At 54.3% G+C, this 27,578-nt stretch overlaps 2 protein-coding genes across 2 annotated transcripts; both read right to left on the bottom strand.

Annotated features, from left to right (window-relative positions):
• Window positions 1-304: 304 nt before the first annotated feature.
• Window positions 305-9,324, bottom strand: NAGPA (N-acetylglucosamine-1-phosphodiester alpha-N-acetylglucosaminidase). Its single transcript, XM_027527404.1, has 11 exons — window positions 8,978-9,324; window positions 8,415-8,870; window positions 7,344-7,483; window positions 6,284-6,392; window positions 5,111-5,239; window positions 4,307-4,512; window positions 4,155-4,202; window positions 2,950-3,078; window positions 2,660-2,791; window positions 2,508-2,571; window positions 305-1,103 (listed from the first exon to the last, which is right to left on the bottom strand). Exons 1-11 carry the CDS (start codon window positions 9,061-9,063, stop codon window positions 893-895), a joined length of 1,710 nt encoding a protein of 569 aa, XP_027383205.1. The 5' UTR covers window positions 9,064-9,324; the 3' UTR covers window positions 305-892.
• A 1,365-nt stretch (window positions 9,325-10,689) lies between these two features.
• C25H16orf89 (chromosome 25 C16orf89 homolog) lies at window positions 10,690-25,351 on the bottom strand. Its single transcript, XM_027527851.1, has 8 exons — window positions 25,093-25,351; window positions 21,340-21,489; window positions 20,089-20,239; window positions 18,246-18,363; window positions 15,807-15,942; window positions 14,400-14,504; window positions 13,704-13,790; window positions 10,690-11,042 (listed from the first exon to the last, which is right to left on the bottom strand). The coding sequence occupies exons 1-8, from the start codon at window positions 25,298-25,300 to the stop codon at window positions 10,912-10,914; spliced, it is 1,086 nt and encodes a 361-aa protein (XP_027383652.1). The 5' UTR covers window positions 25,301-25,351; the 3' UTR covers window positions 10,690-10,911.
• Window positions 25,352-27,578: the final 2,227 nt, after the last annotated feature.

Genomic DNA, 27,578 nt, shown 5'->3' with positions numbered 1-27,578 from the left:
CATGGGATTCTCCAGGCAAGAATACTGGAGTGGGTCGCCATGCCCTCCTCCAGGGGATCTTCCTGACCCAGGGACAGAACCCGCATCTGTCTCCTGCATTGACAGGTGGGTTCTTTACCACTAGCACCACCTGGGAAACCTCTGGATTAAACAAAGTCCACCTGGGAAACCTCTGGATTAAACAAAGTCAATCAGGGAGCTGGACGTGCCACGGGCACATCCCGACTCTGACTCTGGTTAAGCAGTCCCCCACGTGTTAAGGCCTAGGGGCCCCTCAAGTCCATGACTGCTAATTCAGACAAGGTTCTTTTATTATATCAATTTATTTTATCAATTTATTCAAGTGGTAGAAAAACCCTCTCAGCGGCAGGGCAAAAGAGAGAGCCTGTAAACATGATTTCATCCTTCCTCCCTTCTAAGGAGCTTCCTGCGACAGTAAACACCATTCCAGTGGGCAAGTTTGATGATGAGGTCTGTTAAAAAAGGGTCCCATGATGTGGCTGTCGTCTCTCGAGTCCACCCCCGTCCGAGGGGAACAGCTGGACCCTCCCACTTGGCTGCGGCATGGTCATCATGAGTTCCGTTCACAGCGGCTCCGGCCCCGGGAGGCGGAGGCTCTTTGGCAGCAGCGGGCAGGCCCTGGGGGGGCAGGCCCTGCGAGCAGCAGACACAGGCAGGCGGGGACGGAGGCAGGCCCTCCGGGAGCGCTGGATTGCATGTGCCACGGCAGGCGGCCAGGCACGGGGCTGAGGCATGTTGCTGTCGGAAACCTGGCTTGGCACCCAGGTCGTGACTACCCAGATGGGTCGGTGGCCTTGGGACTTCCTCTTGCAGAAGCCAGAGCTCCTGGAAATGAGCCTCGGGAATAGGACACAACCGGCAGCAGGAGACTTCAGTCCTTGAAGGGGTTACTGGAGTCACCCAGCTGCTCCTTCTCGGCGGCCGGGTGCTCCCCGTTCACCTCCTGCAGCGGGTGGTAGACGTAGGCCCCGTCCAGGTGCCGCCTCCGTGCGGCCCTCGACCCCAGGAACAAGGACACATTTGCCGCTGTGCTGATCAGCAGGAGGAATGCCAGGGCCAAGGTGATGGCCAGCCAGGTGGTCCTGCGGGTGGGAGAGAACCCGGAACAGGGGTGCTGGATGCGGTTCAGGCTGGGGCAGCGCTGGAGGGGCTCCCCCTCCCACTTTACTCTTCCTCCCAGAACAGGAGCACAGGATCAGGTGCCTCCAGGGACCACACAGGGGGAAGCAAATGGGCCTGTGGGGGTGAGGAGTGTACAGACACATTCGGAAGCAGCGCGGAGTTATTATGTGGGACAAACCTTGCCTGATATCAGGCTCCCAGCTTGCCTGGTGTTTCAAGAGAAATAGGGAAAAACAAAGATTTTGATGTGCACCTCCCTGAGTTTCAGATGCTGCTAACAAATGTTACATTATACAGGGCACAGAACACACAGCTGGGGACCTAATCCACCCCAAGACGCAGCGGTTCGCATCTTGGGTTCCCGAGAATGTTGGCAACAGAAGCTGGGCTCTCTCCAGAATCCTCAAAGCAGACAGAGCAGCGGGGACCCGCACCCCTTCTTCCCAGGCAGGGAGCTGGTGGGGGGCGGGGCAAAGGGAAGCAGGGGGCGGTCCTTCAGTGATCCTTCTTCCTTCTTGTGACTCTTGGTCTGAAATCCTCACGCAGCAGCAGATGTAAGCTGACTGCCCGGGGCGGGGCCTGCAGCCTGCCTCTCAGCCACCCACAGCTCCCCTCCCTTTGCTGTGGGACCCCGTGGTCTCATGCCTGAGACCCGAGCCTGGGGTGCAGGGCTCCTGGGCGCCCCCGTCCTTGCCAGTGCGTTTCCCAGCACACCTCCAGGGTTTTCCTCCCAGCCCTCACCCAAGCACCAGGTCAGGATCCGCAGGAAGGACCTGGGATCTGCGTTTTGTGATGAGCTCCCAGGCGCTGCCTCCAGGCCAAGGCCAAGGCCAAGGGGTTTTTCATTCACACCTGGCTTCCACCTCGAGGGGGCGGGCCAGGCACTGCCCTGGGCTATGGGAGGGACAACCATGAACAGAGGCTCTCCAAAGGGGGCTCCCAGACCCACAGCATCGGTTCTTGAGCCCAGCTCTGTCTTCTAACACACACCCCCTACCTGGACGTCAAGTTAGAGACCTGTGCTAGAAAATAAAGACCCCACATGAGGTGTGAACATCCCCAGGTACGACAGAAATGACGTGAAATGCTCAGAGCTTCTGAACTGAAAGCTGAGAAAACAAGCCCACACCCAGCCCCCTAGACTCCACCGTGGGGGTGGCCAGGGTCCTGCTCAGCGTCTCCCCGGAGGGCTCAGGTGGCTGCATCAGCTGGGACTCTCCCTGAGCTTACGCCGAAGAACCGTCACCTGGGTGCCTAGCAGCCACCTCCTAGCCCTGCCTGGGCCCTGAGCAGAGGCCACACCTCAAAGGTGGAGAGGTGGGGGGACTTCTCGCCCCTGCCCCAGGTCCCACCGAAGCACCTACCTGGTGAGAAGGGAGAGTTCTTCTGTCTGCACAGTGACCTCGGGAGGTGGGAAACACTCCTTCACTGCAAGAGGTCAGGGAGAGGCTGAAGGCTGGGAGAAGAGGGGTCTGCCCGCTCCTGCTCCCAGGGGGGGCCCTGGGAGGGGCCGTACCTCGGGAGAAGAGGCTGCTCAGGGTGGGTGACCAGTTGACACTGCAGTTGCCGGTCTGGGGGTCGCAAGGACATTGGTGCTCACACTTGCAAGGGCTCTGGCAGCCTGGCCCGTACCAACCGAGCGGACACTCTGCGGGGAGGAGCCAGGAGGACAGCGGTGGGGCCCGGTGGCCAGGCCTCTCTCTGCACTGCCAGGATGCACCCGGGTGTGGGCAGAGCCGGGCTGACGCAGGAGCACCCCTTGGGTGGGGCTCCCTCCTGGCTGACTCAGGGGACATTCCCGCTTACCCTGCACACAGGTGTCTCCAGTGAAGCCAGGGGGACAGGCGCAGGTCCCCTGCACGGGGTCACAGGTGGCTCCATTATGACACTGACACTTCTGGGCGCAGTCTTCCCCGAAGAAGCCACTGGTGCAAGCTACGGTGGGGGAAGGGAGGGGTCTCTGCCAAACCTGGCCCTGCCCTCCCATCCCAGGCTGGGGCCCAGGGGATTGCAAACGCATCTTCATCACCCCAAGGGGCCCTGTTGCTTCACGTGTTCTCCCAAAAGGCAGTTCCGGAGAACGTGCCATGTGGCAGGCCTGAGGCCACGCCCTCGTGGAGCCTCTGCTCTGTTTGTGCAACAGCTTCTGGTCTAGGCAGCCAGTGAGCCAGAAGGCATGCATCGCAGGACGAGTGGGGACACGTGCGCTGGAGGGAGGGGGCCGAGTGAGGCAGTAGCGGAGCACTGAGGCGGCGGGCTGGAGGGGCCGCAGAGGGCCTGATCTGGGGCGGGGAGGGGGATGTGGCCAGAGCACCCGGGGCCTGGCAGGCCATGCTGAGGAGTGCAGACTCTCCACTCAATGCCAAAGAAAGCTGCTAAGGATTTAAGCCACGGGTGACAGCAGTCCTGTAGGTCACAGCTGAACTGTGTCCTCCCAGAGACAGCTTCAAATTCCAGAACCTGTGAGTGTGAGTTTATTTGGAAATACTGTCTCTGCACATGCAATTAAGGATCTCAAAATGGGGAGCCTCCTGCATTTAACACGGACTCAAATCCCAGGGGCCTGGGGTCCATGTAAGATAACGGAGAGGGAGACTGGACCTGGACAAGGGAGGAGGCTGTGCCTGTGAAGTCAGAGGCAGAGACTGGGCTGAGGCAGCCACAAGCCAAGGAACGCTGGGGCCACCAGGAGCTGGAAGAGGCAGGAAAGACCCTCCCCTAGACCTTTCAGAGCCAGCGCGGCTCTGCTGAGCCCTTGATTATGGAGTGCTGGCCTCCAGAACTGTGGGAGAATAAAGGACTGTGTCCATCCCGTTAGTGGACTCTTGCTGCAGCAGCCGCAGGACACTGACATGGTGATTTACACATGGGGCAAAAGGTGAGACAAGAGCGAAGAGACTAGCGGAACAGGAGGCGGGGATAAAGGCAGCTGAGGCTTGGAGGTCCCAGGATCATCCCTGCCCGAGAGCCCCAAGGGGTGCCAGGGGGGAGGCTGGCCTGGGGGCGCTTACCTTCACTGCAGTTGGACCCTGTCCATCCAGCTTTGCAGCGGCAGCCAGCTGCCAAGACAAGACCGAGAAAGCCAGGTGAGGGCTGGGCTGCGCTGGGGCCGTGAGAGCGGGGCACCCGGGCTGGAGCTGCCTCCCGCAGAGCCACCACTCACTCTCCGTGCAGAGCCCGTGCTGGCTACAGTTGGCGGGGCCACAGTCCAGCTCATCACAGGCAGCACCCCGCCAGAAGCGCCCCGTGCACTGGCAGTGCCCCTCCATACAGGTCCCGTGGCCGCTGCAGTCTGGTGGCTGGCAGCGGGGCTCATGCACACACACCACGGTGGACACGCGGCGGGGACAGCGCCACATGTTGTCCTGGCTGCAGGAGGACAGGGGTGTGAAGAGAGGCTGAGGTGCTGGCCACGCCTCAGATCACCCACTGGGGGACAGGAGTGTGAAGAGAGGCTGAGGTGCTGGCCACGCCTCAGATCACCCACTGGGGGACAGGAGTGTGACGAGAGGCTGAGGTGCTGGCCACCTCTCAGATCACCCACTGGGGGACAGGAGTGTGACGAGAGGCTGAGGTGCTGGCCACGCCTCTGATCACCCACTGCAGAGCCTGAGGGCTTCCCCGCTTCATCTCTTCTCCAGCCTTTTATAGGTGCTTCCCACCCCAGGGCCTTTGTACACGCTGTTCTGGGCCCAGTCACCTCTGCACCCTCCAGCTCTCAGCTCATGCTTCTCTATCCTCAGGTCTTTCCTGATCATCACCCGCCCCTTCCATTGGCCCTGGGCGGTGCTGGTACATTATGTATGCCACTTTGTGTAAGCAGCGGGAAGCTGGCATCTCGGCCTCTCTTGCTTCTCTACTGAACCCCCAGAGCCTGGCAAATGACAGGTGCTCAGTATCTGTTGAATGAGACAGCCGGGGACAGGCCTGGCCTTGGACCTCAGCAAGGGGGCTCTGGTGGGCTTACCAGTGATCAGAAGGGTAACTGGCCAAGGTGCCATTGAGCACGAAGGTGGCGGAGCCTCCTCCATCCAGGTTGATGGCATTGACCACGTCCTGTTTCAGCAGGAACTCCGCCATCTCCCACAGGTTAATGCTGTGGCACAAGATGAGCGCTGCTGACCTTGCGGCATCTGCTTCCGGGTTAGTGCATTACTTTCCACAGTGGATAGTATCGCACACCCGCTACGGCAGGCAAATTTCTCAGTGCTCCCCCCGCTCAAAGTGTCCTGTCCAAATCCCTGGGAGCTATGACTGTAACCAGGCATCACCCTCATGATCGTGTTAGGATACACAGCACAACCGTCCACACATGGGGACCCTGTCCTGGATGATCTGGGGTGGTCCCAACGGAATCACAGGAGCTTTCTCAGGCTAAGGCAAAAGACGAAGTGAGGGAGACTGGAAATACGAGGGGGTTAGATGGATTTGACACAGCTCTGGACCCTGAAGATATACAACAGGAGGGTATACACATGACAAGGAACATGGGCGGCCTCATGAATGCAAAGGCCCCCAGACAGCAATGACGCAGAGACCTCAGTCCTACAACTCCAAGGACTGCATTCTGCCAACAACCTGAGTGAGCTGCCAAGACAATTCTTTCCCAGAAGCTCCAGATAAGCCCCCTATCTGGCCAAGAACTGGATGCTGTCTGTGGGACACCCTGAACAAGAGAACCTAGCTGAGCACCGCTACTCTCCACCAACTCCCGACCTACAGAACCCTAAACTAACAAATCAGTGCTGCCTGTGCTAATCTGTTACACGGCAACAGCAGAGCACACTCACTTTACACAGGGGGAAATGAGCTCAGAGGGGCCAAGTAACTTGTCCACGGCCACAGAGCCAGCACGTGGCAGAGCTAGAATGGGAACTGAGGTCTACTCCCGGATTTGTGAATAGACACTTTGTGATAATTTCCTTTCACCCCAACCAGAGCTCAGGAGAGACGAGGCTCTAAGTCAAGGAGACTGAGAGCAAATGTGTGGAAGGTGATGAGTTCGTGGAAGTGGGACAGACCTAGGGACCCTCTGCCGGTGGGAAGACAGGGGACAGGTGAGTGTGAAGATCCCCAGGGATCACCTGAGGGTCAGAAAGGCAGCTGATGGTGGGCTGAAGCTCCTCAGAGCAGGACTCACCCCCGCTGCTCCGTCTGCCCATCCACATGCAAGAGCACCAGCTGCCCCTTCCGGTCGTGGCCCACGGCTGTCCTGGCTGAGATCACGTTCACAAACCTGTTGAAGGAACCTGAAGGAGAGGCAGCCTGGCTGATCGACTGGCCCTTCGGGAGGCCTTCTGGGCTCTGCCTGCCACTTCCTGCCAGTCTGACACCACTCTGCACCTCTAGGTCTGTGCACCCAACTATCTGCCTGCCCCCGAGCCCCGCCCCAGTCTATCTCCACAGAGCAGGCAAAGGGCTGTTGTTCAGTGTAAATCAAGCAAGATCAACCTCCAGGTGAAAACACTCCAATGGCCTCCACTGTCCCAAGTCCAAACTCCAAATGCCTTACGGGTGCCTGGCATGACTTCCCTGCACTGCTTACTCTACCCCATCTCCTGGCAGTCTCCCCACAATTCCACACAGACACCTTCTGTTTCTTCTGGCCGGACTGGGCTTCTCCCCAGCTCTTCCCATGGCTTACTCCTTCTGAGCTACATCACCTCCTCCATGAGGTCTTCCCTGACCGTACAATCTAAAACAGCCCGTTTAAACACCTAGGCCATGGCAGACCTTCTTTGCCCCAGTATTTCACATCTCAGTGGTTCTCAAAATCCAATGCCAACCAGAATCACCCAGGGAGCTCCTTAGAACACACACTCTTGGGCCTCACCCCAGGGATTCTGATTCTGTAGCTTCAAGGCAGAGGGGGAGGGACTGAAGTTCGGTGTTTATACCAAGATCCTGGGTGACGCTGATGCTGCTGGTCCACAGACATTTTAGGAACACTCCTCTACTGCCTGGTTCATAGCTCCGTTCCTCCAACTTCTTCTGTCTTAACACTAACAACTTCTTTTTAGTATATTACATATCTATTTCCTTTCTATACATTTCATGAAGCAGGGATTCCCCACTGATTCCCAATACCTAGAATGGTACTTGTGGAAAGACTTCCCCTACCACCCTGGTTTTCAAAAGACTTATTGCCAACACCCACACTCATCACCCACATCTTATGATACTCAGTGTCCCCTTCCCACCTGTCTCCTGGGTCTCCTCACACTCAGCCGCCTGACTCTCATTGATGTAGATGCTGCCATTGCGAATCAGCCACACGACCCCACTCAGCAGCTGCACAAACGGATTCTCAGTGTCCAGCACCTCCTCTTCAGACAGGTATCTGGCCACACGGAAGCAGTGAGATTCAGTCAACAGCAGCGGCAAACTGTGTGTAGTGGGGCTCCCCATCCCCACCCGCTGCCTGGCTACTGGATTCCTCCTGATGCCCAGGAACCTGCCTGGTCCTAGAAGCAAACAGTCCACATATCCCAGTCTACACTTCACTTAACAGAAACAACCAACCCCAATAGATCTCAAGTCCACCTATAGCCCTCAATCTCTCAGGCTGTCACCCCAGCCAAATTACCATCTGATGCCTGCAACAGCCTCTTAACTGGCCTCCTTGCTTCCACTATGGCTCAACCTGTTTAGTGTCCAGCAGGGTCAGAGCAAGCTCTTAAGTGACCTCCTCTGACACTTTCCTCCTTCCTTCCGTCCCTCACACACCAAGCCCCTCTTCACCTCTGAGCCTTAGCACCTGCCGTCCCTTCTGACAGCAATGCTCTTCCTCCAGTTTTGACCCTGGTTGACCTGTGATTAAATTTCACATTAATTTTCTCATGTGTTTAAGGTCACCTTCTCACACCAGTCTTTCCTGATTACCTTCTCTAAACTCAACTCTCTATTTACAGTCAGTTCATCCTGTTCATTGCTTCACTGCTTATATACAATTTAAATTAACTTAATTATTTCTCTGGATTTTGTTTAATTTTTCACTAGTAATGGGTGCTATGTGTGTCCTTTTTTGAAGGCAAAGACTGTTTGCTTGTTCACAGCCATACCCCCGGTGCACAGCACACAGACCGACACAAAGCAAGCGGCATACCAAACAGGAAGACGAATCAACTCTACATGGAAGGTACTACCTTCCCCTTCCTGGAGATGCGGAAACGGAGGCTCAGCGTGGTTAGGCGACTTGAACACAGCGGCACGGCTACATCTCCTCTCAGGCCCTCTGCCCTAAACAGTTACCGGACACCCTGCCTCCTCACCCGGTGACCAGAGTCCCGTCGCGGCGGATCCCGAACTGCGCGTTCTGCAGCCCCCCGGCGCTGCTCACCCGCCGCCCGCCGCTCACCACGTTGCCCAGGCACTCGCCCGTCTCCATGCGGAAGAAGCCGCCGTTCTGGGCGACGGTGCAGCCGGACGGCCGCGCCGTCTCCTCCACAGTGGCGCGGCGCTTCGACGCGCAGCCGCCGGGTCCGCCGGGTTCCAGGACAGAGAAGGTGCGCAGGGGCTCGGGCGCTCGCGTCAGGTGACCGGGCACCGCGCGGTCTGCGAAGTACGAGACGAAGGTGCGCACGGAGGGGCGGTGGGCGCCGGCGGTCTGGGCGGCCGGCGGCCAGCTCTCGTGCTCCAGGCGGCCGGCGTGCACTCTTGTGCAGTCCCGGGCGAGGCGCGCGCGCGCGCGGGAGTAGGGCAGGAGCACGTCGTCGTCGCGGGAGGCCCTGCGGGGATTGGGGGAGGGGCAGACAAGAGTTCGGAGTGCTGTGCCCCGGGCTGCGGGACCGCCCCCGCCAACAACCGGACTTGCCCCCGCGAGAGCTGTACTCACCCCGAGCCGAAGTCGCCGGATGCCTCCAGTAGGAAGCCGCGCAGCGCAATGAAGAAGAGAAGGAAGCGACCCATGGAGGACGCCATGTTGGACTCGGACCTCCGGTCACGTGAGCCTACCCCACGTGACCCAGGACCACGCAAGGGTGGCAGCTCTTAGCTCTGAAGCATTTGTACTTCTTCGGATATCGCGAGATATCGTCCTGATAACTTGCTGTGTTAATTTTCTTTAGAGGGGGCGGGGTTCTGGAATGGCGGGAACGCTTTAAGTTGTTGAAGGAAAGTTATGTCCAACCTAGATAGCATATTCAAAAGCAGAGACATTACTTTGCCAACAAAGTCTAGTCAAGTAAAGTCTAGTCAAGGCTATGGTTTTTCCAGTGGTCATGTATGGATGTGAGAGTTGGACTGTGAAGAAGGCTGAGCGCCGAAGAATTGATGCTTTTGAACTGTGGTGTTGGAGAAGACTCTTGAGAGTCCCTTGGACTGCAAGGAGATCCAACCAGTCCATTCTGAAGGAGATCAGCCTCGGGATTTCTTTGGAAGGAATGATGCTAAAGCTGAAACTCCAGTACTTTGGCCACCTCATTCGAAGAGTTGACTCATTGGAAAAGACTCTGATGCTGGGAGGGATTGGGGGCAGGAGGAGAAGGGGATGACAGAGGATGAGATGGCTGGATGGCATCACTGACTCGATGGACGTGAGTCTGGGTGAACTCCGGGAGTTGGTGATGGACAGGGAGGCCTGACGTGCTGCGATTCATGGGGTCGCAAAGAGTCGGAGACAATTGAGCGACTGAACTGAACTGAATATTGAAGTCTACGGGAAAGTTGAGAAAATAGTATAAAGAACCTCTTTTGTCTGGAAAAATCCCATGGACGGAGGAGCCTGGTGGGCTGCAGCCCCTGGGGTCACTAAGAGTCCGGCACAACTGAGCGACTTCACTCTCACTTTTCACTTTCATACATTGGAGAAAGAAATGGCAACCCACTCCAGTGTTCTTGCCTGGAGAATCCCAGGGACGGGGGAGCCTGGTGGGCTGTCGTCTATGGGGTCTCACAGAGTTGGACACGACTGAAGCGACTTAGCAGCAGCAGCAGCATAAAGAACCTCTGTGTACTTTTTACTTGTCTTTACCAATTGTTAATGTTTGCGCTTCATTCATAATACACATTTTTGGAACCATTTCAGCCAAGCTGTGGACATCATGAAGCATCACCTAGACACTTTTATGTACCGCATCTTAACACTTTATGTAGCCTCTGTGAGGATTTTCTTACATAAGCACGGGTCAAGTAATATTAGGATGGTTCACACCGATAGAATTCTATTAACTAATCCACAGGTCACATAATGTCCTATATAGCTAGCCAAAGGCAGCGTCCTGGGTTAGGGTGGCCTTTTGGTGCCTCTGTAATGCACAAGCCACACAGGAGCCAGCACAAGTGTTCAGGTGCCAAAAACTCATCAGCAAACAAGTTGGTCTGCTGTCAACTTCCCGGAAATCCTCTGTTCTCAATCAACCAGGAGTTGCAGGTGGCAGGCAGTCTTTGGCAAGTTTCTGACTTTTACTTTTCTCCCCACTTAGGTGTTTGTCATTCCATTGCCAAGTTATTATAAGTGTAATGCGCGTGTGTGCTAGTCACTTCAGTTGTGTCTGAATTGGAGCCCTAGAAGTCTGAAAGGCTGAGAACCAAGACCCAACACCCCACTCAGCTGCACTCTACGTTTATTCATCTGCTCCCACACCTGGGTCCATTCCGGCCCCACCTCCCTGGCCCAGATCCCCGGGGGTGAGGGGGACAGCGATGACCCTGGGTTCTTTGCTTCAGCTGCTTCCGCCTCAGGATGCGACCTGCACCCCAGGACTTAAGAATATGATGGACTAAAGGTCTGGGCTTCATCTTCCTGGTGGTGGCAGGCGTGGAACTGTGTCAGTGGCCGTTGGGTGGTGTCATTGTGGGTGGCCGCAGCTTTCCCTCTGCTGGGGGGTATTCCGCCAGGATGTAGAGGAAGCCACCCAGGGCTGCAACAGCCATGGCTGTGTTGTGGGAGGAGCAGCCGTCTGGGGAGACAGACAGAGGTCCTGTTGTGAGTCCTGGGAGGGGGGCGCAGCAGGCAGCCACTGCTCCACTGTGAGAACTTCTCAGATATTCTTCTGGCCAGCCTGGTGTCCCCAGATCCCCCTTGCAGGGCTGGGCACCCACCTGCCAATCTCCATAAATGTTGGCTGCTAAAGTCTCCCCTCTGGGAAGAAATGTCTTCAGCCAGTTGGAACCTCATCTGGGAGGTTATGTCTTATCTGAAAGACTTCCTTACATGGGCAGGGGTGACTCTATGTTGTGATTCACGCTCCAGAGCCCCTTCCTGGAGGCCACATCCTGGTCCAGTTCTTTCCACCTTCCCCTATGCTCAGGACCTGCATGAGACCTTCTAGAACAGCACCCTATGGCTCCATTTCACAGATGCAGAAACAGAGAGTCTGGGAGCAGAGCTGAAATCTCAACCCTGGAGACTATAGCTCATTTCTTCTACTTGACAGCCTCCCTCAGTCCTGCCTGGGGCCTACCCATTCCCATGTTTGTCCAAACAGCAACCTGGGCCAGGAGCTCCTTTGACATTATTTATAATGGCCTCTTATTATGAGTCCTCTGAGCTCAAAATGAGCTGTCCACCTTTAGTCTCTGAGCAGGTTGAAGGCAGCCATGACTTTACTTTCCTCTGGAGAAGGGAAGGCCCCTCTGAGGGAGAGAGGATGCAGACTTCAGGGAGCCTAATTACTAAGCCTGGCAATCCATGCTTACTGGCGACCTTCATAGGACAAACGTCGTGGGAAGCACGTTGCATGATGATCTGAAATTGACCTCCCAAGTCCCCTATGAATGAGGCACTGCTTGGTTCCCATTTTACAGATGAGGAAACTGAGGCTCAGAGAGATTGAGCAACTCCTACAGCAAAGAAAGGCAGAAGCTGATTTGAACCCAGACAGTCTGACTTCAAATCTTGTGCCCTTAGTCAACAGGTGTGCATGTCATAAATGAAAGAAGGAACACGCCTCTCCCAGCTTCCTGGGCTGCTGGTCAACCTTCAGGGGCCCCAGGAAGGACCTCAGGCTGTAGGATTTCTGCAGCTCCCTCTCCAGCCCTCAGGGCGGTCCTAGTGTCTAGCTGTCAGTCTCAAGGGAGCAACCAGCTCTCCAGAAGTGCACAGTGGGTCTTCTACCGCTGGCTACAGGCAGCCCCAGCCCCTGGGTCAGGCAGACCTTGCCAAGGCAGGGGGCCCTGGAGGTCCCCTGAGAACTCTTCCCCCTCCCCCTTCTCCCTGCCCAGCCTTTGGTGGCAGCTACAAAACAAACCCGTCGTCACTCTCCTCTCTTGTCACTTGCAGGTAGATGATGAAGCCGTGGTGGGGTTCCTGGTGAGACGTTTAGTTGTTGGAATCATTCCCCAGTGTGTGCTGGACATCTCTGTGCTGGCCAGCTCACCTCCCTTCCTGCTCTTGCCTTGTAATTATTTTAATTTTTATTAATAATTATAAAAGAAATCTTTTTTTGTGCTAAGTGGCTTCAGTCATGTCCGACTCTTGTGAGCCTATGGGCTGTAGTCCACAAGGCTCCTCTGTCCATGGGATTCTCCAGGCAAGCACACTAGAGTGGCTTGTCATGCCCTCATTCAGGGATCTTCCCGACCCAGGGATCGAACCTGCATCTCTTCTGTCTCCTGAATTGGCAGGCAGGTTCTTTACCACTAGCACCACCTGGAATGCATTAATAGTCATAGCGTGTTCTCTCTTTCTCTACATTGATGGACTGACTACATAGCGAACTCATCTCAACTAGGACACGTTTGGCAGGGAAGGGGGCACTGTTCATAATGGTTCCAGGGAAATTCTCTGGAGGTCCAGTGGTTAGGACTCTAGGCTTTCAATGATAGGAACCCTGGTTAGATCCCTGGTCAGGAAACTAAGATCCCATAAGCCATGTGGCACAGCCAAAAAATAAATAAAAGGGCTCCAGGATGGCAGGTGTAAACTGGGAACATCAGGACACGTGGCCACCAGAACTGTGCTTGTCACCTGTCCACTGGGTCAAAGATCCCCCTTACGCCCTTCTTTGCTCCAAATCCCAGTGCACCAACCCCTCCAAACTATTCAATACGTTTACCAGACTGCCTTGCCCACCACAGGCAAGCACAGGTGGGACGAGGGGAGAAGCCAGGTGTCTCTCCCCCTGCCCCCCGCCCCATCTCCTCTGCATCCAGCCTCCACAGGCTTTGCTCCTCCCACGGTCCCTCCAGCTCTGCATCCAGGGAGGACGGGGGCGTCCTGCAGTGGCTAACCTCTGTGTTCTCTTACTTTTTCTGTTTTCAGCTCTTGCAGCACCTCTGAAATGAGTTTCCCGTATTCAATTCCCTCTGCTGAAGTTCCCAATTCAGGTTCTGTTTTCCTGATTAGACTTTGACCAAGAGGGGTTACCTCTGTGATGTTCAGTGTAAAATACACTTAAACATCTCTTTTACATTCCCATCACTGGAGACAGCATCTCTGGACTCCCCACTTTCAAAGAGGAGGGCATCATTGATTCCTACCCTTCCCTTCAGCTCCTAAACACAAAGACCCTCCAGTCGGGCCCCTCGGTGGTGCTGGGGGCCTGTTTTCCTGGAGTGTGAGCTGTGTGTATCTTTCCTAGGGCCTCTTGACAAGAAGTTCCCTTGGGTGTTTTCATTACCTGCAAACTGTTTCTCTCGCCTCTTCACTCTTCTCAAAAAATGCTGTTGGTACTGAATGGCTTTAGGTAATTCTTCATCTTCAGCAGCTGGGAGAAGAGTAGAAGGTGAACTTCTCAAGATGGATTTTTTTTTTGTATTTCTGTTTTTCTTTTTTTCAACTGGGGTATAATTGCTTTCCAATGTTGTGTTAGTTTCTGGTGTACAATGAGTCAATGGATTTTTAAACGTTACTGGCTAGGACTTTCCTGGTGGTCCAGTGGCTAAGACTCCGAGCTCCCAATGCAGGGGGCCTGGGTTCCATCCCTGGTCAGGGAACTAGGTCCCATCTGCCACAACTTAAAAAAAAGATCCTGGGTACTGCAACTTAAGATCCCATGTGTGGCAAATAAGACCAGGTGCAGCTAAATAAATAAACACTGAAATAACTACTGGCTAAGCCCCCTCCTCTTCACAACACCTCAAGCAACACAGGTCTCCTGAATCTGGAGGCACTACCGGAAGTTTCCGCAAGCACTGATCTGCTGCCACATCCCCAACACCTGTGTGTATCTGTGTGCACGTGTGTGTGTGGACACGCATGGTGCACGTCTCTCTCCACATCCCTAACACCACTGCATCCTTTCCCCACCTGGCCTAGAAGCCCAGCACCCCCCCGCCCCACCCCTGCTCCCAGACAGGGAGGAAGTGCAGCTCACCTGGCTCCCCAAAGCATCCTTCCTGCGGCTTCTGCCAGCTGAGAATGGCCTGCAGCCACCGGAGCTTGTAGAAGTCGGAGAAGCCACTCATCCCACAGAACACGACTGGAAGCAAAGACAGGGGACCCTCTGCAGGCCTGCCCCCCAGGCCCACCTATTCCCCCTCCCCAAGGCCACCATGGTACCATCTGCTAGAGAGAAGCAGCACCAGGAGGTGGACAGTCAGCACCGTGGCTGGGACTTCCCTGGTGGTGCGGTGGATTGGAGTCCGCCTGCCAATGCAGGGGACACCAGTTCGATCCCTGGTCCAGGAAGATTCCACGTGCCTCAGAGCAACCAAGCCCATGTGCCACAACTGCTGAGCCTGAGCTTGAGGGCCTGCAAGCTGCAACTAGTGAAGCTCATCCCTAGGGCTTGTGCTCTGCAACAAGAGAAGCCACTGCAATAAGAAGCCTGCAAACTGCAGTGAAGAGTATTCCTGCTGCTGCTGCTGCTGCTAAGTCGCTTCAGTCGTGTCCGACTCTGTGCGACCCCATAGATGGCAGCCCACCAGGCTCTGCCATCCCTGGGATTCTCCAGGCAAGAACACTGGAGTGGGTTGCCATTTCCATCTCCATTGTGTGAAAGTGAAAAGTGAAAGTGAAGTCGCTCAGTCGTGTCCGACTCATAGCGACCCCATGGACTGTAGCCCACCAGGCTCCTCCATCCATGGGATTTTCTAGGCAAGAGTACTGGAGTGGCTTGCCATTGCCTTCTCCGGAAGAGTATCCCTAGCTGACTGCAATTAGAGAAAGCCCTTGCCAAAAAAAAAAAAAAAAATCAATGAAGACCCAGTGCAGCCATAAAACAAAAACAAACAAACCCCACAGTGGCTGGAAGGAGGCAGCCCTGAGGGCCTGCCTTAGTGAGCAGGGGCCCCTAGACCCAAGTCCTGCTTCCACTTAGGGCCTCGGTCAGGGCTGCTCAAGAGTCAGGGTCAGTACGGGGGCCTGGACACCCAAGCAAAGGAGCAGCCACCAGGTATTCCTCTTTCAGTCTCCTCTCTCAGGCTTTAAGGGTCTGTTTGCCAGTCACCTAGTTGGTCAGTCTGTCCAGAGCTCCACCACTGGGTCAGCTTTTGGGGGCAGGAAGCAGTCAAAACAGTGGCAGAAAAAATACAGAATGTGCACTTAAATTTGAGTTTCAAAAAAATGATGAATTAAAAAAAAAGTTAAGGATAGCCCATGCAATGTTGGGGATATACTAAGAATACATTCATTGTTTATCTGAAGTTCAGATTTACCCGCGTATCCTGTATTTTCATTTGCTAAGCCTGGCAGCCCTACTCTGTGTTGTGTGTGTGTGTGTGTTTGCCTGAAATCAGGGACACCCTGCAGCTCTGTTCCTAGAGTAGAATGTGGGGCCCACTGTTTTCCATGAAGATATCCCGGGTCGGGTAGGCATATCCGATGGCATCGGCTCTCCGGTTCAGGTCCATCATGTTGGCGCAGAAGACGTTCATGTAGCGCTGGCTCTGGCGGAACAGCCCTTTGGTGCACCCCCTCTGGGGAAACAAACAGAGAGACAAGTCAGAGAGTGGGCGGCAGATGCACTCTCTGTTACAGGGAAACACCTGCTATTCTGAAATGGTTTTGCAAGTGGCTGCCTTGACAGCTGGAGAAGGCAATGGCACCCCACTCCAGTACTCTTGCCTGGAAAATCCTCATGGATGGAGGAGCCTGGTGGGCTGCAGTCCATGGGGTCACTAAGAGTTGGATATGACTGAGTGACTTTACTTTCACTTTTCACTTTCATGCATTGGAGAAGGAAATGGAAACCCACTCCAGTGTTCTTGCCTGGAGAATCCCAGAGATGAGGGAGCCTGGTGAGCTGCCGTCTATGGGGTTGCACAGAGTCGGACACGACTGAAGCGACTTAGCAGCAGCCGCAGCAGCCTTTGACAGCAGATCTTTCTCCTTTTTCCCCAAATTTCTTCCCCATCTGTGCTCCCAGCCATGGGAGGCTTAGTCACTGGGGGACGGAGAGAGCTGGGTTCAAGTCCTGGCTCAGCCACTTAGGAACTGTGCGACCTCTACCACCTAAGTTAACCTATCATGAGCCTCAAGGGTCTTCATGGGGAGAAGAAAGTGATGCCTCTGGGTGCTGCACCAGAGGGGCGCCGGCGTGGGTGGGAGTGCCGGACACCAGGGGGCTCTCTAAAGCTGTTAGCCGCTGTCACTGCAAGCTGATTCCAGCCTAACCACGCTGTAGCAGGCAGCTACAGTGCTTCACAAAGGAAAAAACTACCATATGGCCCAGCAATCCTGCTACTTGGTCATACACTCTGAGAAACCCACAATCCAAAAAACGCACATGTGCCCCAGCATTCACTGTAGCACTATTTACAATAGCCAGGATATGGAAGCAACCTAGGCGTCCATTGACAGATGAATGGGTGAAGAAGGTGTGGTAAAAATATACAATGGAATATTACTCAGCCATAAAAAGGGAATGAACGTGAGTCAGTTGTAGTGAGGTGGATGAACCTAGAGCCTGTTATACAGAGTGAAGTAAGTCAGAGAAAAACAAATATCATATATTAATGTATACATATGGAATCTAGAAAAATAACACTGATCAACCTGTTTGCAGGGCAGGAATAGAGATGCAGACATAGAGAACGGACTTGTGTACTCAGCTGGGGAAGGAGAGGGTGGGACAAACTGAGAAAGGAGCATTTACATATATATGCTATCGTGCGTAAAATAAATAGCTAGTAGGAAGCTGATATATGCCACAGGGAGCCCAGTCTGGTACTTTGTGATGACCAAGAGGGGTGGGATGGGGGAGGGGAGGAAGGCTCAAGAGGGAGGGGACATACATATATATATATTTATGTTATTGTACAGCAGAAACCAACACAACATTGTAAAGCAATTATCCTCCAATTAAAAAAAAAAAAGAGCCTGGACTGCAGATTGGTCTCACCACATGGAGAAAAGGACAGGTGATGAGAACAGGCTTTAAAAACTGCTATAGCAATATGTCCGACTAATTTTCTATCTGCTGAATCTAATAATCACAACAATTTTCCTTGTAATTTGGCTTTTATTGTATTTACAAAAACACTGGGCTGTGACAATTTGCAAATAAATAATAATTTAAAAATCTATTAAAATCAACAAGTCCTTTCTTGATTAAGAATTTCTGGGCATTGAGTAACATTTTTGAATAGAGATAGCAAGCTCTGCTTTGTATATAAATAAATATATGTTTAAAATGAGTATTTAGCAAGAGTTTCCTGGCAGTCTAGTGGTTAGGATTCTGTGATTTCACTGCTGTGACCTTGGCTCAGTCCCTGGTCAGGGAACTGAGATCCTGCAAGTCATGTGATGAGGCCAAAGTAAAATAAAATGAGTATTTAGAAAAAATCTGAGTGCTTGGGGTTGAAAGAGTGTTAGGCACAGGGAGGTGATGGTGGGTCTCTTTTGGTCTTGGCCTGGTTTTCTGGAAGCAGCTAGTGACTGACTTTGTTCTAAGACCTTTTCCATCTGTTGTTTACTGAGTTACTTCTGCGGCTCCTCTCCCAGCCCTTCTCTGGTTCGTTGATGCCCTGTGATCCAGTTCAGCAAGCAAAGCTCTTTGTCCAACAGAACCTCAACACTACCACCCCCAACCTCGCCACCAGTTTGGTTGGATTTCACGGCCGATGAGTGGCATGCAATTTCCCACTCCTGAGGTCTGAAGCACAGGTTTAAAACCCACTTATTTTCTTGGCGTGAATGTGCAAAACCACACTGTCGAGAGCGCCTTCTGGTCATTTTCTCCCCTTCTCCAGCTATGGCTGGGCCTACGCCGGGCACTTACCATTCTGGCTGAGAGGAAGAAGAGTAGCTGGTGGGACAGGCAGTAGCCAGAGCAGCCGGGCCTGGTCATGAGACTCCTGCAGAAATTGGAGAGCCGGCAGGGCTGGCTGCTGTTTGTCCTGCGGGAGAAGTGGTTCCAGGCTGTTAAGAGCGTCCTGAATCAAGCCTGGGGGTCTGGAGCCTTCCCAGGTCCTGATTCCCCCTCTAGTTACTACAGCCCCCAGCAGGGTCCAGGCTCGAAGCTGAGCCAGATAAAAACACGTGTCCTTTTCTGGACCAGCTGAATCAGTCTCTCTGGCACAGGGAGGTGACGCTGGAGCTGTTCTGGGTTGAGGGGAGCCACCAGGGGCTGTGACATCCCATTTCTCCGTGGGACTCCCCAGTACCATCTTTCCCAGAATTGCCCTAAACAGCAGATCTCTGGGCCCGGCCTGTCCCCCACATCCCCTGTGCCAGGCCTGCGCCATAGAAGGGAAGGGGCAGGTCCCTCATTGTAGCAGAGCCACTCTGCAAGCCCAACCGTGTCCTGGCCCAAACACCTTTCTGAAGGATGCTGAGACAGCAGGGGCCCAGGCACCTGCTGCCTCTTCTGCTCATGGGTTCCATGGGTCCCTGCACCTAGGGCTAGCCCTGGAGGGTTTCCTCCAAGCCTTTTGCACAGCAGGACAAAATGGTGAGCTCAACAAGGCTGGGTCCTTCTTTCTGGAACTTACAGCCCTGTCCTGCTTTTTGGAACCTGTTCTCTTAGCCGGATGCAGTTCACATTTGTTCTGCAGAACCATAAAACAAGCGTGAACTGCACCTGGCTAGGAGAACTCGTCTGCCGTGGGAGGTCACCTTCCTGCTACGGGGTCAGGGAAGATTCTGGAAGCAGGATGCTGGAGCTGGCCTAACGTGTGAGCAGTTACTTAAGCACAGGGGCTGGGGTAAGGCAGTGAGGAGGGGAAGAGATCCCACAGAGGCGACTTCTGGGCATGGGCAAAGGCCTGCAGTGGGAGGGAACAGATGCATCTGAGGGTCTGAAAAGAGGCCCCAGGGGCTTGACCAGAGGACCCTGGGGACCTGGGAGGGCAGAGGAAGTGCTAGTTGCTCAGTCGTGTCCAATTCTCTGCGACCCCCATGGACTGTAGCCCACCAGGCTCCTCTGTCTGTGGGATTCTCCAGGCAAGAATACTGGAGTGGGTTGCCATTTCCTCCTCCAGGGGATCTTCCAAGCCTAGGGAGTGAACCTGGGTCTCCTGCATTGCAGGCAGATTCTTTACCATCTGAGCCACCAGGGGAGGGCAGAGGAGTTGAGGCTTTACCTGAGACCAAGGAAGCTTCACACTGGGGTGGGGTGATCAGATGTGCTTTCTGGAAAGATCCCTCTGGTATGGGGAGACTAGTCAGTTGGGAGGTGCAGGGCATGGAGATGGGTGTCTGGAAGCCTTGGATGGAGGTGGGGGCTGACTCAGAGATGAGGGTGGGACAAGGAACAGCTCTCAGGGGAGCTGGCACCTAGTTTTGCCCAAAACCCCTGGGGTTTTGGGGGCTTCCCAGGTGGCACTAATGGTAAAGAACCCGCCTGTTAATGCAGAAAACATGAGATGCAAGTTTGATCCCTGGGTCAGGAAAATCCCCTGGAGCAGGGCATGGCAATCCACTCCAGTGTTCTTGCCTGGAGAATCCCATGGACAGAGGAGCCTGGTGGGCTATGGTCCATAGGGTCACAAAGAGTTGGACATGACTGAAGTGACTTGGCACAGCACAGCACTGGGGCTTTGGGAAGCAAGTGGGACCAGAGGACTGGCGGAAGGCAGGCACTTTGGGGTCCTCAGGAAGTGAGGCAGGTCCAGGGGACCCACCCGGTTCCCAGCAGCTGCACCAGGCACAAGTCACTGAGCTCCTCTGAGAAGGAGTCCTCCTGCTCAAAAGTGGGGTAGACCATGGAGGACTCGGTGCGGGTCCAGGCATGTGGAAGCTTCCAAAACCCAGGTTCGATGGTCAGCTGGAACTCTGTAGAGAGGCGGGAGTGGGGGAAGACACAGGAGCAGTGAGCCATTCCATGATTAACCACCCCCCAGGCTCCTGTGGTTCTGAGCCCAGGAACTGGCTGTCCCTCCCCTGGCAGCCCTGACTGCACTTGGGTGCCTTCAGGGCTCTGAGCATTACCTGAGGGTTGAGCACTGCATTTGAAATATTCCAAAAGCTTTTTATCTGAATTTTTTTTTTAATCACTAGGAACCATGTTGGGACAGGCTCTGAGTAAATCTACTGCACCCCATGGAAGCTTGAGATATCTAGGTAGGGTTAGTTGCCTCCTTTGGTTCTATTAGAATATGGAGCTCTTACAGAACCAACCACAGGATGAGCCAGACTGGGATGGTCTTAGGGACCAGGCCTGGGAGAGGGTGTATGCTCAGTTGCTAAGTTGTGTCCGACTCTTTGAGACCCTATGGACTGTAGCCCGCCAGGCTCCTCATCCATGGGATCTCTCGGGCAAGAATACTGGGATGTGTTGCCATTTCCTCCTCCAGGGGAGAGGGTGGAGCACCCCACATACAGAGAAGCAGGCCGATGCTTGGGAGGGCCAGTTATCTCCCCACCTACCCTCCTGGACCTGGGAGAGGGAGCCTGGGAGGCAGGGCTGGACCACACAAGGAGCTGGCTTATACCTCCCACCGCCCCCGCCCAGGAACAACTCAGGCCAGGGCTTATAGGGAGGGGGCCCTTGGTAGGATGACTCCAGGCTGACAAGGAGACAGAGGCTCTGCATTCTACGCCCGAGAAGAAAGATACTGGCAAGATGCTAATGTTTGCTGTGCGAAGGGCCAGATTACCTTTTAGATCTCAACCCTCCCTCTCCTCTGGTCTGGGATGATCCTTTGCCCCCAAGCCTGGACATGAGCTGAAAAAATAAGGGAGAGTCGCTCCCTACCTTCCACCTGCCCTCTCAAGCTGAAGTCAAGGATGATGGAACACCCCCCGGGGCAGATGGTTACAGGTCCTCCCAGAGCCTCCCTGACACTGACTGAAGCTGCACCAGGCGTCTTCAGTGGATGCCCCCAGGAGCTGTGTGTGCTCCTGAAGAAACGGGACCCCACCCACGCTCTTACGTCTCAGGTACTCGGGGTCACTCAGGTTGAGGTAGAAGATGGAATCGTGGAGGAGAGGAGCCAACTTCTCCACCAGTTTGCCCACACGCAGGCTGAGCGGCTGCAGCTGGGAGTCCAGAGCCCACTTCTCCTGAACGCCTCTGAGCTGCACTGCAAGGGGGAAGCAGAGTTCATTCGTCCCAACATTGGACAAACCACATGGACAGGAAAATAAACTCCCGGTTATAACACATGCTGAGCCTCTCGGCTTCTTCCAGCTCTTGAGGGGACAATATTTGCTGAGTTTATTGGAAATTAGGCCTCTGTGGAGCTCAGCTGGGTACTGGCGGGGCAGGGAGTGGTGGTCAGAGTGAGGGAAGGTGGTGGCTAAGAGCTTGATTTCTGGAGAGGGGGGCCAGGGTTCAGATCCTGTCTCTAATGCTTTCTCATTGGGTGACCTGGGGAAGTCATTTAATTTCTCTCTGCTTCACTTTCTCCATCTGTAAAATGGGAGTAATGATATTCCTTACTTCTTGGAGATGGGGTTATAAAGATTAAATGAGCTAATGCATGGCATTAGTGCTAAAGAACCTGCCTGCCACTGCAGGACACGTTAAGAGATGCAGGTTCAATCCCTGAGTTGGGAAGATCTCCTGTAGAAGGGAATGGCAACACACTCTGGCACTCTTGCCTGGAAAATCCCATGGACAGAGGAGCTTGGTGGGCTGAGGTCCATGGGGTTAGACAAAGGGTTGGACATGACTGAAGTAACTTAGCACTAATGCGTATAGAGGACTTAGCATTGTCCAGAGTGCAAAAAAAAAGCACTTAATAACGTTTAGCTATTACTATTTGTTAGAGACTTAGGCTTTGTGGTCCAGGAGGGAAAAAATGAGGGAGAGACTCAGATTGCAGAGTGGAGAGGTGCTGTGTACAGTTGAGCAGGTTGTACACTGCACAAGTGCAACACACATTCCTATCATGGGTTTGTATATGTTTTAAGACAATTTTCCAGCAGATGTCAGTCAAGTGACTCGAGAAAGGTGGTACCCTTTTCTAATTCTCACAGAGGTGCCCTGTGGACTAGCAGTGGCCCAGAAGGGGTGGGAGAGGATGGGGTGGCTGGAAGAGAAGGTCATGGGGGTAGCCAGAAAGAGAGGAGATGTGAGGGGGAGCTTCAGGGCAGAGCTGAGCAGTGAGATGAGGTAGGGCAGCTGCCGTCAGGTTGGGCACTGCGTGGGACAGAGTGGACGAGGTTTAAGGAGGGTGCTGAGCAAGTCTGGTGGGATAATGGGCTCTGTAACTCCCCTCCCCCAATTCTGCTCCCTCTCTGAACTTGAACCAGGCAGTCTAGTTCTGAAGCCTTGTTCTAGATCGTTTGGCTGAACCTGTAGATGGAGAGTCCCAGGAGGGTTGCTGATCATCAGAGAGACCAGGTGAGCCCAACCTGACCTCATGGTGATCCTAGGTCCTTCGGCTTGTTCCTGTTTCTCCCTGCGTGTGTGGCAGCTGATGCCGCATTCTGGAACCCCCTTGAGGCAGCTGGAAGCAGCTGGAGGGACCCTTTGCTCTCCTAGGTGAGTGTCTGCCTGTCCAGCCCCAAGCAGAAAGGACCCAGGAGATCGATGGGCAATCTCTTATCACCGGACCCCTCCCAGAATGTGAACCCCCCTCTCTCTCCCAGGAAGGTTGAGAATGCAGGCAGGATCCTTAGAAGGTGGGCTGTGGTAGCCAGCTCATTTTCCCATCCTTTCGGCCCCCTCCTCCTTGGAATGGGGCCAGTCAGTGAAACCAACATGAAACTGGGGGAATGGCGACATGCGACTTCCAAGTGTGTGCTCAGTCACTCAGTCATCTTCGACTCTTCGCCAGGTTCCTCTGTCATGGGAATCTTCAGGCAAGAATACTGGAGTGGGTTGCCATGCCCTCCTCCAGGGGATCTTCCTGACCCAGGGATCAAACCTGCATCTCTGGCGTCTCCTGCATTGGCAGGTGGATTCTTTACCACTGAGCCACCTGGGAAGCCCCTGTGACTTCCAGCATTAGGTTGTAAGAGACACTGAGGCTTCCGCCTAGCTCTCTCTTGGGTCACTTGCTCTGGGTGAAGCAGCTGTTGAGCTATGAGGATGCTCAAGCAGTCCCTGGAGGAGCCCACGTGGTGGGGAACAGGGGCCTCTGGCCGCCAGCCAGCACCAACCCACCAGGCCTGTGTGTGAATGGGGCAGCTCTGCCAGCACTTGGGAAGCCTTCAGATGATCACAGTGCTGGCCACCATCTGGATGGGAACCTCACACGAGACCCCGAGCCAGAACCTCACAGCCAAGCTGCTCCTGGATTCCTGACGAACAAAAGCCAGGAGATAATTGTTGTTTCAAGCAGCTAAATCCTGGGGCAGTTTGTGCAGCAATAGGGCTTCCCAGGTGGTGCTAGTGGTAAACAATCCACCTGCCAATGCAGGAGATGCAGGTTTGATCCCTGGGTTGGGAACATCCCCTGTAGTAGGAAATGGCAACCCATTTCAGTATTCCTGCCTGGAGAATCCCATGGACAGAGGAGCCTGGTGGGCTACAGTCCATAGGGTTGCAAAGAATTGGACACTGCAGGAGACACCAGAGATTCAGGTTTGATCCCTTGGTGGGGAAGATCCCCTGGAGAAGGAAATGGCAACCCACTCCAGTACTTTTACTTGGGAAACTCCATGGAGAGAGGAGACTGGTGGGCTGCAGTTCATAGGGTCACAAAGAGTCCGACAGGACTTAGTGACTAAACAACAACAGAGGAGTTATAAGACGGGACCAGGGTTACATGAAGGAGACCCACCCTGATCCTGGCCTGGAGGGGAGGGGACCAGGGTCTTGAGGGTCTCCAGGACGCAGCCTGGGGATGGGGGTCAGCGGCGTGGGGAGGCCGCAAGGACACAGTGCAGAAGGTCCCAGAGCCCCACCTCCTGCTGGGATCTAGCGTCTCGGTGTGTGGAAAGTTGCTGTGGCAACACAGATGGGGTGACACAGGAGTGGGGCCAGCCAGAGCCTGGGATTTGTCGCTGGGGTCAGGGAGGGGCTCCCTGAAACCCTTGGTGACTGTCGGGGGTGGCTACCTGTTTGCCTTGGCCTGTCTCCAGCCCACTCCTCGGGGATCTTATATCCCTCAAAGCTGAACAAACACTTGGCTCGTTTCTCGGAGCCTTCAGGCAGCTCTGGCTGGATGTAGAGGGAGCCAGGGCGGGCACACTCCCTCTGCTAGCCTTGGTCCTGGCATGTCTGGAGGGGGTGTCCTTAATAGCCCAGTTGTGACCCCAAATACTGTAGCCTGCCAGAGTCCCATGTCTACGGTATTTTCCAGGCAAGAATACTGGAGTGGGTTGCCACTTCCTACCCTAGGGGATCTTCCCAACCTGGGGATTAAACCTGCATCTCCTGTGTCCCATGCATTGGCAGGTGGATTCTTTACCTGCTGAGCCACCGGGAAGCCCTGGCATGTCAGGAGGGAGGGATTGTCAAATGAATCATTTCCTCCCTGGAAAATAATAATTTCCAAATCTTTTCTTGAGAGGCCTCTGAATCCTTCCTGCTTCTGAAAAAAAAATTAATTGATCACAGAGGGTCTCTAGACACCCTAAAAGGGGCCAGCCACCCTCTGCCCCTCTTTCCTTATAGTCAGAGCATTGTATTCGGGGACCAGAAGGTGGGCTGGTCCCGGGATGCAGAGCAGGCAGGTGACAGGCTGAGAACTGCTTTCTCGATGGCCAGTCCAGGGCAACCACAGTGCACCCACCTTCCAGCATCCGGAACCCCACCACGCCATCCAGGTTGATTTCAGGCAGCCTCTTCTTCAGGAAGGACGTGGCTCTGTCCAGCGCGGAGAGGATGAAGCCCGTGATGGTGGCCTTACCCTCCGGGGTGTCTGGCGGTGGCAGCCAGGAGGGCTGCAGTGGTGGGGCCGCCAGCAGCAAGAGCAGGAGCCGGAGCCCTGGGCTGGACATGGCTGGTCTTCTGAGAGAGGCTGCTGTAGCGCTTCAGCCCCGGGCCGGCCCGCCCCACGAGCCAGCCTCCCGCCTCCTCCCCCTCCACCCGCGGAGAAGTAGAGGAGTGGCCAGGCGGGGCTGATCCTGTAGCCTGGAATGGCCTGGGCAGAGGGTTCGGAAAAGGGCAGCTGCCAGGGACTGATTGTGGGGATGGGGGTGGGGTGAGGTATGGTGGGGGAGGCAAGGGTCAGAGCCCCACAGTCAGGCCAGCCCTGCACATGGAGCCAGCTGGCTGCAGGCTTGGGAGAGGAACCATCCTTTCCTCTCACCCCTGACTCTCCAGGCCCACAGGCTACATCTCTGATTAAGCAACTGCAAAGTTGGTTTGGCTTTATTTTGCTTTGTTTGAAATAAGTTTGAAATGAAAAGAGGTTTGCTCTTTGGTAGGAAAGCCAATTCTTTGCAACCCCATGAACTGTAGCCCGCCAGGCTACATGGGATTTTTCAGGGAAGAATACTGGGGTGTGTTACTGTTTTCTTCTGCAGGGAATCTTCCCCACCCAGGGATGGAACCCGGGTCTCTTATATCTTCTGCTTTGGCAGCCAGATTCTTTAACACTAGTGCCAGCTGGGAATCCCTGACAAACCTAGACAGTGTATTAAAAAGCAGAGACGTCACTTTGCTGACAAACTGACGGGTTCATATAGTCAAAACTATGGTTTTCCTGGTAGTCATGTATGGATGTGAGAGTTGGACCATAAAGAAAGCTTAGTGCCGAAGAATTGATGCTTTCCAATTATAGTGTTGAAGAAGACTCTTGAGAGTTCTTTGGACTGCAAGGAGATCAAACCAGTCAATCCTAAAGGAAATCAACCCTGAATATTTATGAGAAGCACTGATGCAGAAGCTGAAGCTCCAATACTTTGGCCACCTGAAGAGCCGACTCACTGGAAAAGACCCTGATGCTGGGAAAGACTGAAGGCAGGAGGAGAAGAGGGTGACAGAGGATGAGGTGGTTAGATGGCATCATCGACTCAAAGGACATGAGTTTGCACAAACTCTGGGAGATAATGAAGGACAGGGAGGCCTGAAGTGCTGCAGTCCATGGGGTTGCAAAGAGTCAGACACGACAGAGCCACTGCGCACGCGCACATCACATATTTATTGACTTCTTTGGCTGTTCCAGGTCTTAGTTGTGGCACATGGGATCTTTAGTTGCTGCATGTGAACTCTCAGCTGCGGCATGGGGGGCTCTAGTTCTCTGACCAGGTATTGAACTTGGGCCCCCTGCATTGGGAACACAGAGTCTTAGCCACTGGACCATCAGGGAGGTCCCTGTATCTGTGCTTCATGCAAAAAAAGCTTAAAAAAAAAGTATAAAGTCTTTTTTATTTCTCAAGAACCAGTATTTGCTCCCTTGGGTGTGCCACTGAGCACCACTATTCCAGGAGAAGCTTGTCACCATCATCCCCTCTGTTAATCCTTGCAACAAACTCCTGATGTGGGTACTATACTTGTCCTCTTTTATACTGTAAAGTCTGAGGCTCTGGGGGGTAAATGACTTATTACAACCCACTGTCTCACAGCTAGGGTGGTACAGGGATTCACGCCGCAGTCCACGTAACCACTGGGAAATCCCGCCAGGGTCCAGCCTTGTATCTGGAAGGGAAACAATACCCTCTTGACCTACGGAAGGATTGAATTCCACGTGTGATGTCGGCCAAGTGGGCGAGCAGGACAAGCAGGTCTGGTAGGTGCGGCATCTTGTTCCTCTCTCCCTAGAGAAACGATCCCAACGCCTTTCCCAATCAGGGTTTCATCTTCCAGGACAAGGTGTTTGCTCCTGGTTTGTCACAGCTGGGGCCCCTGGTCCTTAACCTCTTAGATCATAAGAACAAGAGGGGGCCTCTCAGGTGTAAAGTGCCCCTCCCTTAGTTTACAGGTCAGGAAAGCCAGCTGACAGAGAGGGATGTGCTCAACATTAAGCCCCTGAGGCCGGGGTCTCTGGATCCCAGCCCGGTCTCACCAGAGAGGGGGCCTGGAGGGGCAGAGTCCGTGTTCCTGTCTCATGACCCCAGCAAGACAACTGAAGGCAGGGCCTCCCTGGAAACTGGGGCGTGGAGGCTGCCCACAGGTGACTGTCTGTCCACCCTTCCATCTATACATATTTACTCCTCCTTCCTCACCCTCTTCTGCTCGGGTTTTAAGCCTTGCCTCTGCCACACACTCACTAAGGATGTGACCTTCAGGAGTCACAGGGCTATTGTGAGAAGCAAATGACCTACGTGCCACATC

This window comes from Bos indicus x Bos taurus, chromosome 25 (assembly GCF_003369695.1).
Source record: "Bos indicus x Bos taurus breed Angus x Brahman F1 hybrid chromosome 25, Bos_hybrid_MaternalHap_v2.0, whole genome shotgun sequence".
Classification (NCBI taxonomy): Eukaryota; Metazoa; Chordata; class Mammalia; order Artiodactyla; family Bovidae; genus Bos; species Bos indicus x Bos taurus.
Note: the sequence above shows the minus strand (reverse complement) of the source record. Positions and strands in the feature narration are given on the sequence as shown.

Excerpts from the sequence above, each read along its gene's own strand:
- NAGPA (XM_027527404.1), bottom strand. The coding sequence starts at position 9,063 with ATGGCGTCCTCCATGGGTCGCTTCCTTCTCTTCTTCATTGCGCTGCGC. Across the intron at positions 4,203-4,306 it reads GCACGGGCTCTGCACGGAGA|CTGGCTGCCGCTGCAAAGCT; the intron begins GTGAGTGGTGGC and ends TTGTCTTGGCAG. Across the intron at positions 1,104-2,507 it reads GAACTCTCCCTTCTCACCAG|GACCACCTGGCTGGCCATCA; the intron begins GTAGGTGCTTCG and ends TCCCACCCGCAG.
- C25H16orf89 (XM_027527851.1), bottom strand. The coding sequence starts at position 25,300 with ATGTCCAGCCCAGGGCTCCGGCTCCTGCTCTTGCTGCTGGCGGCCCCA. Across the intron at positions 14,505-15,806 it reads GGATATCTTCATGGAAAACA|TCGTGTTCTGTGGGATGAGT; the intron begins GTGGGCCCCACA and ends CTTTGCTTCCAG. Across the intron at positions 13,791-14,399 it reads AGGATGCTTTGGGGAGCCAG|CTGCTGAAGATGAAGAATTA; the intron begins GTGAGCTGCACT and ends CTCTTCTCCCAG.